The sequence below is a fragment of the Canis lupus genome, chromosome 35 (assembly GCF_003254725.2).
Source record: "Canis lupus dingo isolate Sandy chromosome 35, ASM325472v2, whole genome shotgun sequence".
NCBI lineage: Eukaryota > Metazoa > Chordata > Mammalia > Carnivora > Canidae > Canis > Canis lupus.
In genome coordinates this window covers 23,932,925-23,951,196 of record NC_064277.1, presented here as the reverse complement: position 1 = coordinate 23,951,196, position 18,272 = coordinate 23,932,925, and the positions used below count along the sequence as shown (strand labels likewise).

The window sequence follows — 18,272 nt, the reverse complement described above, 5'->3', positions numbered from 1 at the left end:
GTAGATATATATGGAATTCTAGATTGAGAAGGGTTTTGCCTTTTTTGAAAACAAAGTGTTTTTGCCTTTTTCAAAAGCAATTTCATGATGTTATTCCATTGGTTTGGCTCCTATTGTTGTTAATGCTAAAAATCATAAATGTATTTCATGATATTAATTAAAGAAGAAAATAACTATGTGTCATTTAGAAGTTGTTAAGTGGATAGTTACTAATATTTTATATTTAATTTTCATTAATATCTGTTAGTAACATATGTCAAATAAGTCTGTATATTATCCTTGAGAAACTCAAATCCACTATTATTTTTTTAATCATTGTGTCCAACTATTAGACAATACATTTTGAGAAGAAATTTAACTACTGCAAGCAGTAAGGCAAAATAATCCTGTAGTTTGTATACAAGAGTGGTTCTGCTATTGGCACCCTGTGACTCCGCACATCCCCACTTGGGCCACCAGGTAGGGCTTTGGCAGGACTCAACTGCACTGTGATCCATCTTGGCAGACTACCCTGTAGTCCTCCTTAGAGCATGTGAAGAGGCATTCACCAGGAACTGTCTCAGGTCCTTTCTCATCAGCCTCCCCAGCTACATGTTGAGGGAAGCCTCTATAAGGCAATTTCTTCTTATCTGCCTCTCTGGTTCCAGGGAGGCATAGGACTTTCTATCTCTACCCTTTGGGCACAAATACAGGCTATAAATTTGCTTGGCCATAGTTTAGTTGGCTTTTCAATGACAGACCAACCCAGTACTTGTGTCATTTATCATATGCCCGTTCCAGGTCCCTCTCATCCTGTGAAACTAGGAAAACAAGAAGGTGACACCATATTGATCTTGCTTCTGGTATCTGTATAAGCAATAAGGTGTTTACATCCATTTGGGCTATTGTCTTCCTTCTGACAAAATATATTAAAATATATTTAAATATATTATATAAATATAAATATATAAATACTGGCTCAGTCAGTAGAGCATCTGACTCTTGATGTCAGGGTTTGTGAGTTTGAGCCTCACACTAGGTGTAGAGATTACTTTAAAAATAAATGAATAAATAAGTAAAAATCTTTCTTTAAAATAGTAGAAAAGAAAAGTTTTATTAACTATTTCAACTTTACAGGACCCTGGACAGTCCACAAACAGGTAATACCAAGAGATATTTGTATTAGAAATACAAGCACATTGGTAACTATGAACTGAAAATGTTGATGGCTCTGAAAAGAACCTTTGTCTTAGGTTGTTCAAGTCCTCTTAACAGCAGTTCATTTGTATAGAGCTGGAGTATTGGTAATGGCCTTAAGGTCTTCAGATATAGCCTGGTTAGTGAATTCCTCAGGTCAGAGCAGATGCATAGACAAATTGGTCCAGCACCTGTTACAATGAGCCAAGTGGGAAGCATACGCTACTGTGCACTCGAAGATTTCTCTTACAAAATAGTTCTCAATACACACAACATTGGATGAAATGCCCATGGTGGGGTATACCCGTTTCAAGATGTTACTAAACTAGACAGACATCTACTTGTCTCTAGAATATCTCTCCTGCAAATCTTCTGAGTTTTGGTGAAAGTTTTCTTTTCAGAGATGGCAAAAAATTTCTCTTGGAGTCATTTATTGAAATACTAAAATCCTGAAATAAAGACCTAGGCATCATAAATCCAGCCTCATACCACTACTTTAAGAGAATGATGACATTTGATATCAAATGAGATCTATTTAGTTGCTGTATTCAAATGAGTATTGGTGCAACCCAGTCTCTGGATGAAAAGCAAGAATGACAACATGTAAATGAGCTGTTTGAAATTCACTCTGATTGGATAGTGTTTTTTTTTTAATTTTTTTTTAATTTTTTATTTTTTATTGGTGTTCAATTTACTATGTTAATACTTGTTAGGCACAACCCAGAAAGCAAAAGGCAACCAGAAAGTTACACACAAACAGCTGAGTGTGACCTCTACCAAGAGCACTTTGAGAGCACTCTCTCTCTCTCTCTCTCTCTCTCATAAAAAAAAAAGTAAAGGATAATAAATTAATTAATTAGTAAATAAAAAGTAAAGGATAGAGATTACCATTTCATAAGTGATACCTTAGAGCACATGCTCATAGTACTTATAATACAATCTTGGAAACAAAAAACTGCAAAAAACCTATTTACTCATAAGAAAAGGTATTAAAGTTGAGAGAAATTTATGTTAATTTACTAGTTGACTGGGTAAATGAAAACCAATGAATTATTAGCAAAAAACGCATTAACTAGAACTTTAATTTTAAAAACTAAGATGGCTCTAAAAAACATCTTTGGTTCATGATATTCAAGTTCTGGTCAAAGCAACTGATTTGTAGTCAGTATACTTGTTGATGGCATTGATCTCCTTGAACACTGCCTGCTTGGCAAATTCTCCAGGCAATAGGAAGCAGACGGTCTTTTGAATGGCCTGGAGGTAATGGCAGTCACCTGTGGTGATGTGCCAGGTGAGAGGGGCAGCAGCCATCCGCTCAAAGACCCATTGCAAAAGGAATTGATAATGCACATGGCCTTGGACAGAATGCTAGTGTATATGCTTCAACATCCTGATCTGTCGTGAGGAATGCAAAACTGGAGTCCAGTGGAGAAATGGGTATATCTTACCATTAATCCTCAGAGTATTGAAATGCAATTACAAGCACACTTTGGAGATATTGTGAGTTCTGCTCCAAACCACCATAATAAAGTGAATATTGCAACAAAAGGAGTCAAATTAATTTTTGTTTTCCCAGAGCATAAAAAAGCTATTTTTATACTATACCAGAGTCTATGAGGTATACAATTGCATTATGTCTAAAAATACAAAGTACATACCTCATTTAAAAAATACTATATTGGTAAATAATGCTAACCATCATCTGAGCTTTCAGTGAGCAATAATCACTGATCACAGATCATCATAACAAATATATATATAATGAAAAAATTTGAAGTATTGCAAAAATTATCAAAATATGACAAAAATACCAAGTGAGCAAACACTGTTGGAAAAATAGCAGTGACAGATTTGCTCTATGCAGGGTTGCCACAAACCTTCCATTTGTAAGAAATGCAATATCTGTGAAGTGCAAAAAGTGAAGTACAATAAAATGAAGTATGTATATGGTTAAGCAATTATTTTTATTTCTTTATTTTTGAGAGAGTGAGTGTGAGTGGGGAGAGACAGAGGGAGAGAGAGAATCGTAAGCAGTCTCCATGCCCAGTGCAGAGCCTGATGCTGGGCTCTATCTCACCACCCTGAGATCATGACCCAAGCTGAAATCATGAGTCCAACGCTTAAGTGACTGTGCCACACACGTGCCCCTGTTAAGCAATAATGTTTTTGGAGGATTCTTTTTCTTTCTTTCTTCTTTCTTTCTTTCTTTCTTTCTTTCTTTCTTTCTTTCTTTCTTTCTTTCTTTTCCTTTTCTAAAACTTTGTTTTATTATTTTTTACATGAATAAATTGAATTTTAATGAATTCACAGGGTTTTTTTATTTTATTTTAAAGATTTTATTTATTTATGAGAGACACAGAAAGAGGCCAAGACACAGGTAGAGGGAGAAGCAGGCTCCATGCAGGGAGCCCGATGCGGAACTCGATCCCCGGTCTCCAGGATCCTGGGCTGAAGGCGGCGCCAAACCGCTGAGCCACCCGGGGTGCCCCACGGGGTTTTTTTTTTTTTTTTTTTTTTAAGTACACTTGACATGTAACATTATACTGGTGTAAGGTATATAACACAATGATTCAATATTTGTATATATTGTGAAGTGACCATCACAATAAGTCTAGTTACCATTTGTCCTCATGCAAAGTTACAAAAAAATATTTTTCTTGTGATGAGAACTTGCAAGATCTATTCCAGGCTAATCTTTTTGAAATGCCAGAGAAAAACATTGAATCTGAGAGATTTAATAAAGCAGAGGCATTATAATTTTAAAAAGCTTATAAAATATGTGTACTAGAAAGAAAATTTCAACCCTTTTGACCTACAGTAAATAGTATACGTTTTTACACTGTGATGCAGTACTAACATACAGGTTCATTATGTAGATATGTGTATGTGTTTCAGAACCAAAATTTCATGAAACAATCTTAACTCTTATTAAGTAGGATGCATTGTCAGTCATTCCATTCTATTTTATCATAGTCTATTTTGTTATTAAAAAAAAAACAACACCCACATATGCTGCTTATGAAGCATTAAATTGATTTTACCAGAGTAGTGACCTGTAATTTGAAAAATCTTGGGATGTTGGGAACAGCCAATCAGAGTACTCGATGCTTTGGTTGAAATGGTGGCACAGTATCTTGTGCTTAGCAAATCCCACTCTTTCTGGGATTTCAGACCTGCAGCTTAACCATGCTGCTTTTTCTTTCTTTTTATGGTTATGAAGAATGAGACTCCAGAATTGTCTGCAGAAATGTCTGTTGACTCTTGGAGAAGATTAGGAAAAGGAAGTGGAAGAAGACAGAAAAAATGAGTTTGACGTGTTTTGTTTCATTTTGTTTGGTTGGGAGAGATTTAGATACTGTCAGTGGTATCCAGCACTGTGCTTGTTACTACTGTGCCTCCTGTCACAGTCTTCACCTTCTCTTTTTCCTTTCTTCCAAAACCATTTTAGTTGGATTCCAGTCACTTCGAAGCACAAGTATCTGACATCTAGAAGCTACAACTAACTTTTTTAATAACATTTTTAATTTAAAAAAAAAACTTTTAAAAGATTTTATTTATTTATTTGAGAGAGTGAGCGAGCATGCAGGTGAGAGAGAGCATGAGGTTGGGGGAGGGGCAGAAAGAGAGGGAGACATAGGCTCCCTGCTCAGCAGGGATGCAGGGCTTGATCCCAGGACCCAAGATCATGCACGATGTTAGCTGAAGGCAGACACTTAGCCAATTGAGCCACCCAGGTGCCCCAAAGCCACAACTAATTGAGTACAATCAAAACTCAAGTTTGCAGTGCAATGGTCAATAAATGAGTTTGGTCCCTAATCCTCCTTTGTAGAAACAATGAAGGTCAATGATCTTGGTCCTCATCCTGGCTCAGCACTGAAAAAGAAGTGAGAATCTGAGCGGGAAAGGGAAAGATCAAAAGGGATTGAACCAGGGGCACCTGGGTGGCTCAGTGGCTGAGCATCTGCCTTTGGCTCAGGTTGTGATCCTGGGGTCCTGGGATCACGCCCCACATTGGGCTCCCTGTGGTAGCCTGCTTCTCCTTCTGCCTATGTCTTTGCCTCTCTCTGTGTCTCTCATGAATAAATAAATAAAATCCTTTAAAAAGGGGGGGATTGAACTGCTTCAAAAGCTTTGGAACCTAAAAGAAGCCAAGTCAAGCCTGAAGCTTTGGAACCTAAAAGAAGCCAAGTCAAGCCTGAAGCAAACTCCTCATCTTCATAAAGATAGCAGAGGACAAAGTAACAACAACAAAAAGAAGATAGAAACTACCCTTCACACTTTTCTCCAAGATTTGAAATCTAGCTACACATTAAATGACCAACACGGTCACTGAGGGATAATAAACAAAAATGTTTCAGATAATATTTAAAATGCCAGTGTCTCACACACACACCAGGCCGAGTGACACATCCAATCTCTGCCCTTCTCTCCCAAGACAGGCTCTAGGAATCAGGAAGCCTATTAACCCACACATAAGTAGTAATTCACACTTAGGTTGTGGAAATATATTCTTCCATTTGGAAACAACACCATCAACAGAAATCATTAAGCAAGTACAATTTGACGTCCTTAAAGATAGAGCAACAAAGTTAATGGAAAAACTAGTGTCGCCTCCAAATAGATGAGTATTAGTATAAATATTTAAATTACATAAATTAGTAACAACAGAAATATTTGGTGAATAATATTCTTTTATTAATTTTTTAAAAAATTCCAGTATAGTTAATATGCAGTGTTATATTAGTTTCAGGTACACAATATTCAACAATATTTAACAATTCTATACATTATTCAGTGCTCGTCATGAGAAGTGTGTACTCTTTAATCCCCATCACCTATTTCACCCATTCCCCCCAGAATGTTGTAATATTCTTACACCAAGAATTGGATGTAGGAAAAACAAAGTTTTCTTAGAAATGACAAATATACCCAGATATATTTGTATATATATATACAAATATATATATATTATATATATATAATATATATATATTGGATTGGATTGGATTCCCAATTCTATATCTAGCAAGTTACTTAACCTCTCTGTAAAATGGGCATAGTAACAGTACCTTCCATAGAGATTTGTTGTGAGTGAGCAAGAAAAATGCTCTCATGTGTAAAGTGTTCAGAACAGTGTCCAGTACATATTTAGTATTAAATAAGTGAATCCATCTAAAGGAATCACTGAAAAAGGTGTGAGGGGTGGAGAAAAATAAAAATTGGAAAGTAAGAGACAACCACTCTTTATTTGAAAATACATTTAGCTAGCAAGTATTAAGGAAAATCATGTTGGAATAGTGATCAGAATTGCGTTAAACCTTTGGATTATATGAGGAGACCTGAGATTTTTACATTTTTGAAAGTTACTGTCCATGGAAATGTCATGTCTCTATACTTAGTATTTAGTTCTACTTTAACAGCTTGCAATAAAGTTTTACAATTTTCTACATAAAGATGTGCCATATTTTTGTTAGATTTATTCCTAGGCCTTATTTCCTTTTGTTGCTTTTCCTTATGTACTTTTATTGTAGTTGTGAATTATAGCACTTTTTATAAGATCTTTTTTTGGGGTGCTGGTAACTAAAAATGCAATATAAATGTCACGTTGATATCTGTCAAATTTGCTAAATGCTTATGAATTATAATAATTTATGAATAGGATTTTAGTTTCCCATGTGGACAATCATATCTATCAATAATTATAGTTTTACTTCTTTTCCAATCATTTCACATATCTTTCTTGTGTGATTGTATTGGTTGTGCTTTCCAACACGGTGGTGAATAGATGTAGTAGTGAGCACCTCTTTTATGTACCTAATTTTAACAGTGGGTTCACCTTTGAGTGGAATGTTTGTTCTAGGTTTTATACTCTTTAATCTGAATTTAGTTTTATTCTTAGTTTCCAGGGAATGCTTTTCCTTTTCCTTTTGGTGAATTGCACACAGTAATCTTGTTGAAATATTTCCTTGTCATAGATTACTACCTCTAACTTTTTAATTTAATCATTTTTTATTCTTTTGGATAAGTTAGATTTTTAATACCTTTCAGTTATGAGTAGCATTACATGACAGTTCAGAGGTGTTGTTAATAATAATGATAATGATAATAACAATGATAATGATAATAACAATGATGGCAATTGACTTTTCCTTATTGGTTTTCTATTACATGTAAGGTACACTGTGTGGTTTTGCCTAGTTGTATGATTTATCCTTGTTTCTTTCAATAATCTCCAAGTAAATGAGTGTCAACAGGTAAAATACATTTGTTCCAAGTCCCAGGCAATAAGTAAAGATGCCTAGATAAAAACTTAGTGTGATATATAAAAATTTATAACCCATGCTGGTCAGAAAATGTGATAGTTATAATACAATACAAATAGCCATTTTATTTTGTTTGCTTTCCTATCTGGAAGCGCATAACATGTCATTCCATTAGCATTCTTAATTTTCTTCCATATCTTCTCTTGAAAATTATATTTGTCATAATTGTATTTTTTTTTCCTATGGATGCTATCCTTCATAGTATATGATTTTGCACTTTCAGCTAGGTACTCCTGGTACTGGAGTTGCTAACATAGGAGCCATTGAAGCTGGAAAGTAGACTGGAAGAAAGCCATGTCTAAGGAAAGGCAAGGAGTATTTGCCATGTAGCAATCCAGCACATAACTGAATTCGTTGTATAGCTGACAGACCCACCATGCTGCTCAGCTGATAAAAGACAAAGTAATAGAGATGAAGTCTCACTGTGCATTTGATGACCACATTTACCCCAAACAGGAGTTTGACTTGGAGAGAAAAGGACTTGCCAGAACCATGATGAGGACTTAAGGTTCTAAGCAGACATAACGATAAGCATGTGGGTTCATGGTTTAAAGTGTGCTTCAGAGGCACCTGGGTGGCTCAGTCAGTTAAGCATCTGCCTTCAGCTCAGGTCATGACCTCAGGGTCCCCAGGTGGGGCTCCCTGCTCAGCAGGAAGTCTGCTTCTCCTTCTCCCTGTGCCCCTCCCCCTGCTCATGTGTGCTCTCTAGCTCCCTCTCTCAAATAAATAAATAAAATCTTTAAAAAACTCAAAGCGCATTTGCAAAAGCAGCCAAGCCCCAGGGAATAACCATTATTATTTTTAGTAAAGTCTTTTGCTTCAGGATTTAAGCTCATCTGATGTGTTTGCTTGACAGCTGCTGCTACACCGCCTGGGTGTAGGGTCACTGCTGGACATTAAGAGGTTTGGGGTAGAGTGTGCACAGGAGAGGTTATTTCCTCTGCTGAGGCCCCTCCCGGCTTTCTAGACTAGAAACAACAGGCTTTTTATGATCATGAAAGGATGGTGCACTGGAGTCCTAATGAAATATTATCCAGAATCAGAGCCAATATCATGGTGCATTGTCATGCTGCTAATTATTAATGATAGTTGTCTACGTCTTATGAAAACAACCCTGAGGATAATGTGAATTCATATCAAAGGAGAAACATGCACTTTATCTTCTCTAATAATTCGCATGACTAAAACAAAGTAATTTAAAAACCAATCTTTTTCAAAAGCAAAACATAAATTTGAAAGAGGTGGATATTACAATCTATAACTTGAAATATTTCAACCTATATTCCAATTTTTAAAAATTAATTATAGGCGTTAGCAAAGTTGGATTTTTCCCATGCAACAACAACACGAGTCTACTTCTACCCAGTCCGATTTGTAGAATGGAAGAACAACCAACCCACAGACATTTTAAAATGAAGTTAAAAATTAAATCACAAAACCAAAGTCACATTTTCTGACTTGGATACTGATTCAGAGTTGCAATATTTCACATGATATTTGAATTCAGAAGTTGTTACTCATTTATTGCAGGGTCCAGAGTCCCTCAAAAATGACTCAGGGAAAAATCTTTTATACAGGAAGGTGAAAGTGACATCCCCTCCCCTGGCATAATGAACTTAGACCTCTGTGCTAAAATTCCCAAAGTGCAAGGGACAAATCCATTTTTCCTTTCTCTTCTTATCTTATAAAGACTATTAAAAAACTTATCTGAAGGAAGTATGAGGATGACATATAATGAATGAATGCTTGGAAAACAGTAGCTGTAAATCCCCAAGACCTGGGGTTCCTCCCTCTGAATTCCTGAGCTCAGTGATGGACTCTGCCAGGCTCACACACCACCCCTCCCCCCCCCCTCCCCCCCCCCCCCCCCCAGGGTACTGGGAGATGGTTTACTTCCCCACAATACACTTCAAAAGGTATAAAATCAGAAGGAGATCTCCTCTGGGAGATCTAAGAAGGAACTTAAAATCAAGGTGATGAACAGGATCTGAAGTAAGGCAGGCTCCCAGAAGCGCAGAACTGGGTTTAATTTTCCATGGCTAGAGATGGACTCGAGTGTTCTCACAGAGAAAGGTGTGCAGGCACTGAGCTCACAGGGAGCAGGAAATGAACTATATACATAAAGCTGGGAATCTGAAAGAATTGCCTCATCCCTGAGATGAGGATAAGCAAAACTACCAACAAGTGTGAAAAGCAGTGAGGATGTTTTCAACCACATGGGAGTATAGATGAAAACGAGCCAAGCAAAAGAAATTGAGAGGGCTTGGCTTCCACTCTGCCCATGTGGGTGTTCCGAATTCATGTTGCTTATTGTCCAAAGTGAGTTATAGAAAAATCCATACCGCATGACAAGTATACAAATTGAGAAACAAGACAAAGCATTCTTTTATATAGTTTAGGAACACACCTATAGGTAGTAAAAATCAAAGAGTATGGAGAAATCTCACCAAATTTTTGTGAAATGTTTTTATTGTGTCTGTGGGCGCATGCACACGTCCATGAGCACAAAAGAGGACCAAAGAAAGCAAGAATGAAATCCAAGTTTATCTGTGATATTATAACTCTTGTATTTCAAAGAAAAAAATCAACAGAATTTCAAAGGGAAAAAAACATATGCAAAATAGAAAAAAAAGTATTAGACTTTTGTATTTATTTTTTTTAAGATTTTATTCATTTATTTATCCATGAGAGACACACAGAGAGAAAGAAGCAGAGACATAGACAGAGGGAGAAGCAGGCTCCGGGGTCACGACCTGAGCCAGAGGCAGATGCTCAACCACTGAGCCACCCATGCATCCCTAAACTTTTGTATTTAATTATAATCTTTCTTTCTTTTACTTTCTTTCTTTCTTTTTCTTTCTTTCTCTCTCTCTTTCTTTCTTTCTCTCTCTTTCTTTCTTTCTTTCTTTCTTTCTTTCTTTCTTTCTTTCTTTTCTTTCTTCTTTTTCTCTCTCTCTCTCTGCTTTTCAGAACAGAACTATAGTCATTAAAGATACCATAAAGCAAAGCAAAAACTGCATGTCTCAGGTTTTGAGGAGACACAAGATGCTCACACCAGCAGAGAAGTAGGCAGAGCCGCATAAGGGCTTCAGATTCCAACTTCTCCAGGCACATTTCTGAAAACTTCCTCAGAGGCTGCTTGACATGGAACCACTTTTCCTTCAACTTCTAATTTGATAAATTTGTTAATGATTAGCAGTCCCAGCCCCAGGGTAACAAGGAGTCCTCAGCGGGTCTGCCAGCGAGGAAGGGCCAGAGGGCGAAGAAGGAGCGGGTACTAAGTTGAAGTCATCCAGCAGATACTAAGTCGGTAAGTCACTTGCCCTGGTGTTGATATGAAAACTCTCTAAAGGTCCTTTCTGTGTAACAAACTAACAATTTTATAAACTCCCAGATTCCCAGGCTTTCTCATATTGATTTTTGAAAAGGTGAGTGAAGATGTAACAACCCCTATTTCCTTAACAAGGCAAAAGAGAGGTATAAACTGGGAGCTAAAGTTCTGTGTCTGATCATCTGTAAACATGCTTAAAATGTTAACTGTGCAAGACACTTCCAAGAAACAGGCACTCTAGTGAGGTGTATAAGGGTTAATTTAGGGGCACTTGGATGGCTCAGTGGTTGAGTGTCTGCCTTTGGCTCAGGTCATGATCCTGGGGTTCTGGGATTGATTCTGCATAAGGTTCCCAGTGAAGAACTTATTTCTCCCTCTACCTGTGTCTCTGATTCTCTCTGTGTGTCTCTCATGAATAAATAAATAAAATAAAATAAATAAATAAAAGCTGAATTTAGGGGATTACATTCAGGGGCTTGGAAACAAGTATCAGACCTTCTATTTATCAACTGGCTGACCTGGATAAGGAGGTCAAAATCTCCATTTAGGGTGGATGTGAACTGTTAGGTACAGTAATTAGCAACAGCAGCTAGCATAACTTGTTATACCAATAGCCAGTGGGACACACTGGAAGAGCTGTAGGATGTGCAAAGATATATTTCAGATAAGAAAAAACGGGAAACCACATCTCCATCCCTTACGTGAAGATTCGCTGTCACCAAGAGGTCTGTACTGGGCCTTTCATCTGAGAGACTTACTGTGGCAACAGACAACTCCTGGTGTCCCAAAGGACTCTGACCTTTTGTAATCAAGTCTGTCCTCTTGATTTTCCTCCCACATCAAGTAGGTTCCAGGGCTTTGACACAGATAGGGCTGGGGGTGGTTCCGGTCCAAAATGGCATCTGGAGGAATGCTGAGTCATGAAGCAAGGAAATGAGGGAAAGCTAACCAAACCAAGATGGCAGGGGGTAGAACGGGAAATGTAGAGATGAGGTAATGAAGGTCACTAAGATCAACAGAAGATGGAGGATGAGCTGAAGGTAACTGAAAGGAGACAATCAGGGAGAGTTCGTAAGGCAGGAATATAGAAGTTGGAACCTTCTGATGGTACTTGTGACCTTACAGAGGGTATAAGTAGGATTTTGTCAGCAGGAAACCCATAGCCTTTAAACCTAATGGTCTGCAGGAAGCTGACCTTCAGTGTGATTCCCTATGAACACTGCTTCAAAGCAAAAACATCTCAGGATGCCGTATATAGTCTCTGACCCAGGAAACCAGAAATCTTCTGAGTAGTAGTGAAAAATCAAGGCAGCTTAATGTTAAAAAGAATTGCATATAGGGGTGCCTGGGTGACTCAGTGGATTAAGTGTCTGCCTTCAGCTCAGGTCATGATCTCAGGGTCCTGGATGGATCCTCAAGTAGGGCTCAGCATGGAATCTGCTCCTCCCTCTGCTTCTCCCCTCCCCCTTCTCATTGCATGTTCTCCTCTCTCTCAAATAAAACCTTTTTAAAAATTGCATATATACATCTATATGTGTGTATATGTGTATACTGATATATACACATGTACATATATAAAACATTTACATACAACACACATATATGACACGTTGATATATATGTGACACCTGTAAGTTGCTTCTTTTGTACAGCCCTAGGCCTTAGAGGTTAGCCAGGGTCCAACTGTGTTACCATTGCAACCCCACAGCTGGGGCATCCAGCCACAAAATCTTTTTGAGGTCACCAAGCCTTCCTGGAGTTCACATGCTTCATGGGCAGCCAAATGCTCTCAGAACTTTCCCTTATATGAATTCCTATTCACTGCCTCTGCACAACCATCTGCTTAGCTATGTGAGTAAATGCTTATAAAATCTCCTGGGAGAATGGTCATAGATATGATCACATCTGCTGGGATTGGACTTTCAGGTTTCTAGGACAGGGCATGTCCTGGTTGTCTAGAATAGAGATAGTAGAAGGCTAAAAGTACCTGGGATTACTTTATCCAAGTTATTACTTAAGTTTTTACTTCTATGAAAGCTGATATTTTGATCACATTGTTAATAAATACTGAGATTCTATTTCATGTTTATAAGTGTTGAAAGTAACTTGAAAATGGACTTCTATGGAATAGAGAGGGTTCACTGGGGCTGCCATCTTGGATAAATGGACTCAGATGGAGAGTTTGAGAACTCAGTCCTGCCATGATAGAAAGGTCCCAGAGGCATACCTTCAAGAATAGGCAAAGTTGTGGTAAACCAGGAATATGGCATCCCATAGTATTTTCATTCAGTGGAACTTAGCATCAAACCCAGCTGATAAGAAATTGATCTCCATCTTAAGGCCTACTATTAGGTGGTCCTAGATTACTCCGGAATTACTCTACGCTTTTGCTTGTCTGTGAAATAATTACAGCATCATGTGCAAAGTTTGGCTAGATATGATGTTATGACAGACTTCAGTTCGTGAGACTCAAGGACACAATTCTTATGATGTCCCAGGAAACAGTGCAGAGTACAGTTGAAAGAAGCCACATAGAGAAGATTGCAGGACATTAAATCTAGGTAGTTTGAAGAACCCTGTCCAGGCAGGTAATGCCCTGATTGCTCATAAACCAAAAGGATGGGCAGTAAACTACACAGATCAGATAGCATCAGCCCTGGAAATGCCAACAAGCTACAGGTACCGGGAAGGATCTTTGTTTCCTAGAATTGGTCTAGGAGCCATGGGTCAGTGGAATTGAATAACACTTGGAATTTAATTATGGTACTTGTGTAGGATGGAATCCCTCCTTATTGTTCTTGTCAGTGAGAACCACCACCTCTGTGGGAAGTTGGAGGACCTAATGAATCTCCCAATATACTCATCTTTGTAAAGGAGTTTGGTCTGAGTATCTTATGCTAGAATACAAAATAGAAATGAACATGGAGCCTAGGCACCCGATTTCATATCTATTCTTTCTGTAGAGAAACTGGCCTTTGCTTCCTAGGGTGGGTCAGGGAGTGGGAGGGACACTTCCCTATTAATTGTGTCTCTGGAATATCTGAAACACGAGTGTCAAGTGATAGAAAACCCTCTAGGAAGATGTTTAAATGCTGGTGGCCAAATAAAAAATGTGGGTTCATCAATAAATGACTGCACCAATACAGAGGCCCAAGGGGAAGATGTGCGATGTGTTTCCTTACCCTGATAGTATGCTGGTGAATATTTTACAACTGGCTTTCGGGGGCGGGGGAGAGCATGCACAAACACATACAGGTATATTATAAATTTTACTGATACATAGAATCTAAGGCACCCAGTTTATGAATAATAATAAGATATACAATACTGTTATTATAAATCCTATATAGTCAATTGATTCTCATAGGATATTGTGCTTTTTTCCAGGTCTATTGAGCTATAATTAGCAAATAGACATTTTACATATTTAAGATGTAAAACTTTCATGTACTTTTGCTACACTCTGTGTCTGTAGGCAGCCTATGGTTGAAATTCAACCACAATTTGACAAATTAAATTGAATCTTCATCTGCCAATTCTTCCCAATATATTTGTTGTCATTAAATGTCATAGATGATCTACTGTTGAATTATTTCTCTTTCATACAAACTATATTTATCAACCTGAAACCATTATCAATATCAGCACTCTGAATTACAATAGTCCAAAAATTTAAAATTATTTTTTACCTTTTTATAAAGTTGCAGGGTTGATTCTACATTACTACCTACAAAATGCATAAATTATTCAAATTAACTTCATGTTAATAAAATTCACAATGCCACTTGAAGGTTAACATAAAATTTTTGATACTAGTATCTTAATATGTCATTTTTAAAATAACATGTTTTAAGCTAAAATATTTACATTGTTTTCTAGTCACATCTAAAACTTCTGTATGGGGCAGCCCCGGTGGCCCAGTGGTTTAGTGCCGCCTTCAGCCCAGGGTGGGATCCTGGAGACTCGGGATCGAGTACCACGCCGGGCTCCCTGCCTGGAGCCTGCTTCTCCCTCTGCCTGTCTCTCTCTCTCTCTCTCTCTCTCTGTCATGAATAAATAAATAAAATCTTAAAAAAAAATAAAACTTCAGTATGATTTTCTATTTCTTGCAGAATTCAATCTGGATTTTTGCAATTCTATCATCAACCATAGGGCCACAATATCAGCAAGTAAATTTTTTATTAATAATTAAATAAACAAAAACATCATTCACATCATCAATAGTGAGTCTAGTTGTAACATAATATTGTTTAATAAATTTCTTAAGTCCAGGAAATCAACAAATCAAGCCCAAATCTGTAGCTTTTGCCTTTAAAAAAAAATTTTTTTTAGTGTGAAATCTCCAATTGTGGCCAATTTCAAGCTACCAACATGACATCACTTAATTCAGAACTAGGAAGAAATATGCAGCTGCATGTTTTTTATAGTATTTATACTATATAGATGCAAGAGATATGACTGATCCCAAGAGTATACCTGAGAAGAAAATGTAGTGAAATAATTATGGAGTCATGAGCTATAAACATTTCTTACCTTTTAAAAGTATTATTTATTTAATTCTGAATGTATTTAATTTAATTGCCAATAATGGCTGTGGCTGTTTCCAAACAAGCTTGCAAAATTCCTAAAAATCTAAGTCTGCTTTTACAGGCCCATGTGATCTAACTCCAGTACCCCACTGCCCTATGCTTTACTCTCCTCTCTGAGGGAGCCATCTTGGGTTCTCTTGTTTTCTTACCTCAATTCAGGTTCTCCCCTGCCTTAGTCTATTTACACAAATTTTCCCTATATAAATTAACATTCCTGAGGATGCCTATTTGGTTGCCATATTTTTCTTTTTAGGACCTCCATATAAGGTGCTTCTACAAAAAGCCAACCACCCTCCCATTCAGAAATTATTGAATTTCTTGGTAAGAAATTATCAGATGCCACATGGCCCTCATCAGAGTCAAAGAAAGGGAAAACTAAGAACATGATCCAACATCAAAAACCAAGAGAACTCAGAGTCTTAAGCCTCCATTTGTGGCAGCTAAAATGGTATATATTCAAACATGTGGGTGTTATTTTTGCTTTCAGTCCCAATTGCTAAGGAATGACATTTTGATCATCCAGTTTTGTCTCCATTTTTCCCTGCCAGATTATATATATGGTTTCACTTTTTTATGCTACAGGTCAGTTAAAACCAACTTCACAATCCCAACTACCTTTTCCCCCTCTTTTAAAGATTTATTTATTTATTTATTTATTTATTTATTTATTTATTTGAGAGAGTGAGCAAGAGAGAGCACAAGCAGGGGGAAAAGGCAGAAGGAGAGGGAGAAGCAGACTCCCCACTGAGCAGGGAGCCCAATCTGGGGCTCAATCCCAGAACCCTGGGATCATGAACTGAGCCAAAGGCAGACGCTTAACTGACCAAGCCACCCAGGTGCCCCCCAACTACCTGTTAATTAAACTAGAGGATATTTATAACTTTAAACCAAACAGATCCTGTTTGGGACAGAAACACTATTCATTTGAGGCAGTTTTGGGTCCAACATGTAGGGACCCCAAACAACTACTGAGTCAAGATCTCCATGTTAGTTTTTTCCAAAACTTTGTAGACACTTCATCATCTGTGGCCAGAAAATATATGAGATTAAAATGGTATCATCATATTCTATAAATATGATCCCCAAGTATTAGTGACATACATACAGCAACACTTACAGTGGGTCAAAACGGGACACAGTATAGGAATCAGGGCCACTAGAAGCCAGGTTCTCAGGTGCAGTAGAGGATTCCAGAGGAGCATAGCTCTGAGGTGACCCACATCTCTGGTGGCTCCAACAACAATGACAGTAAACCGTGTGCCAACCACTTGTTGAGTGCCAGGCACATGCAGTCTATTGAACTTTGGTTATCCTTGATGTGGGTTCTGCTGCTGTTGTGGTACTGGTTATTATTAATAACAGATAAGAAACTGAAACACACAAATTTGTACCTGGTGGCACGTGCCACATCAGGTAAATCATGAACCTGGATTTGAACTTGGCAATGCCTAGCTCCAAATCCAGTGCTCTTAAATTGGTACATAGTGACCATTATAGATCCTAATAATACACAGTTCCATACCTTAGGGGTGGTGCACCTGTTGTAGTAGGCCAAGAGGGAGTAATGATCCTCATTATACCCCACCCAGATGGAATGGCCTGGCTTTGGTTTGCTTGTTGCCCACTGTTTACATGTTTTAAAGGAATCTCTTTCCCTTGGCTGACACCTGTGGATTGCATATTGCCCTGATAGGTGGAAAACACCAGTGGGAAAGAACACAATGGCAGAGTTGAGTCCCACCGCAGGGGAGAGTAACTACTCCCAAGATATTCAAGTGGATGAGAAGCTTGTTCCCAAGAAAGGTAAACTCAACTGTGACTGCTTGGTTTTAGCTTTTTATGGTGGGTTCTTTATGTGCAGTATCATAATATAAGAAATGAATTTACATCTTATAAGTTGTTTAATTCTTCTTAAAAATCAGGTAATCTTAATGTGTGTTTTTCAAATATATGAAGGAAATAAATACCATTGTTCTTAAAAACATGTCTTTTATTTTTGATAATTATCTTTTATCCATATGCATTTACATTTTTTTCACAATTGCTACCAAATTTGTACATACCTAGTATTGTGTATTCCACTTGTCATTGCATGTAATATTTTAAATGTAATTGTATTTTTCAATTAGGTAAAGTAAGAAAATTTTAATTTGAACACACATACTTTTCCATTTGCTTTATAATACTCAATCATTCTTCCAAAAAATGCATAGTATTGTTCTAATATATCCAATAGATAAAGCATTGTTTACCTGAAAAATCTTCTTGTGGTTGGATATTTATGTTATAGACTCATAGGTCTTGCCCCCATTCAAGTAGAGGGGATTACACAAGTATGTGAACACCGTGAGGTGGGCATCATTGGAGTCACCTTAACATCTATTTGTCACATCAAATTAAAAAACAAGTCTCCTGGACTCTGATTGATTAGAGTAGTGTTGAATTATTTGATATAACCTTCCAGTTTCAAAAGTCCATGATTTCATGGTGTCAATGCTCTCTTACAGTGGTTAAAACTATGCCTCCAAGATATTTATTAATTTGCACACATTCTCACACATACAAACTCACACATTCTCATGTAGCTAAGGGTATTCCTTGAAAATATTTTACAGCCAGCATGAGACTGGCACCAATCTATTAGGTGGACATGTCTGGAACTATTCATTCAAAACTGACACAAGATGGAAATAATCTTTAAGGACACATGTAGTAGCAAGGAATACTTAATACCCAGTGAGCATCAGGCTAAGCCTTTTAAATACATCCTCTAGTTAATCTTTCAGGAATCTAATAAGACAGATATTCAACTCTCTTGTTTGTGAGCCTTTAGGCTCCTGGTTTGTTTATACT

The 18,272-nt window shown here is 37.4% G+C and overlaps 1 protein-coding gene across 4 annotated transcripts in view; it reads left to right on the top strand.

Annotated features, from left to right (window-relative positions):
• SLC17A3 (solute carrier family 17 member 3) overlaps positions 1 to 18,272 on the top strand; it is a 39,862-nt gene that overhangs the window by 5,757 nt on the left and 15,833 nt on the right. For all 4 annotated transcript variants that reach the window (XM_035710603.2, XM_035710602.2, XM_025442527.3 and 1 more), the window contains exons 2-3: positions 10,696 to 10,809; positions 17,113 to 17,222. In XM_035710603.2, the coding sequence (XP_035566496.1) occupies positions 17,141 to 17,222 (82 nt within the window). In that variant the 5' untranslated portion in view covers positions 10,696 to 10,809; positions 17,113 to 17,140. The remainder of the gene's footprint in view (positions 1 to 10,695; positions 10,810 to 17,112; positions 17,223 to 18,272) is intronic.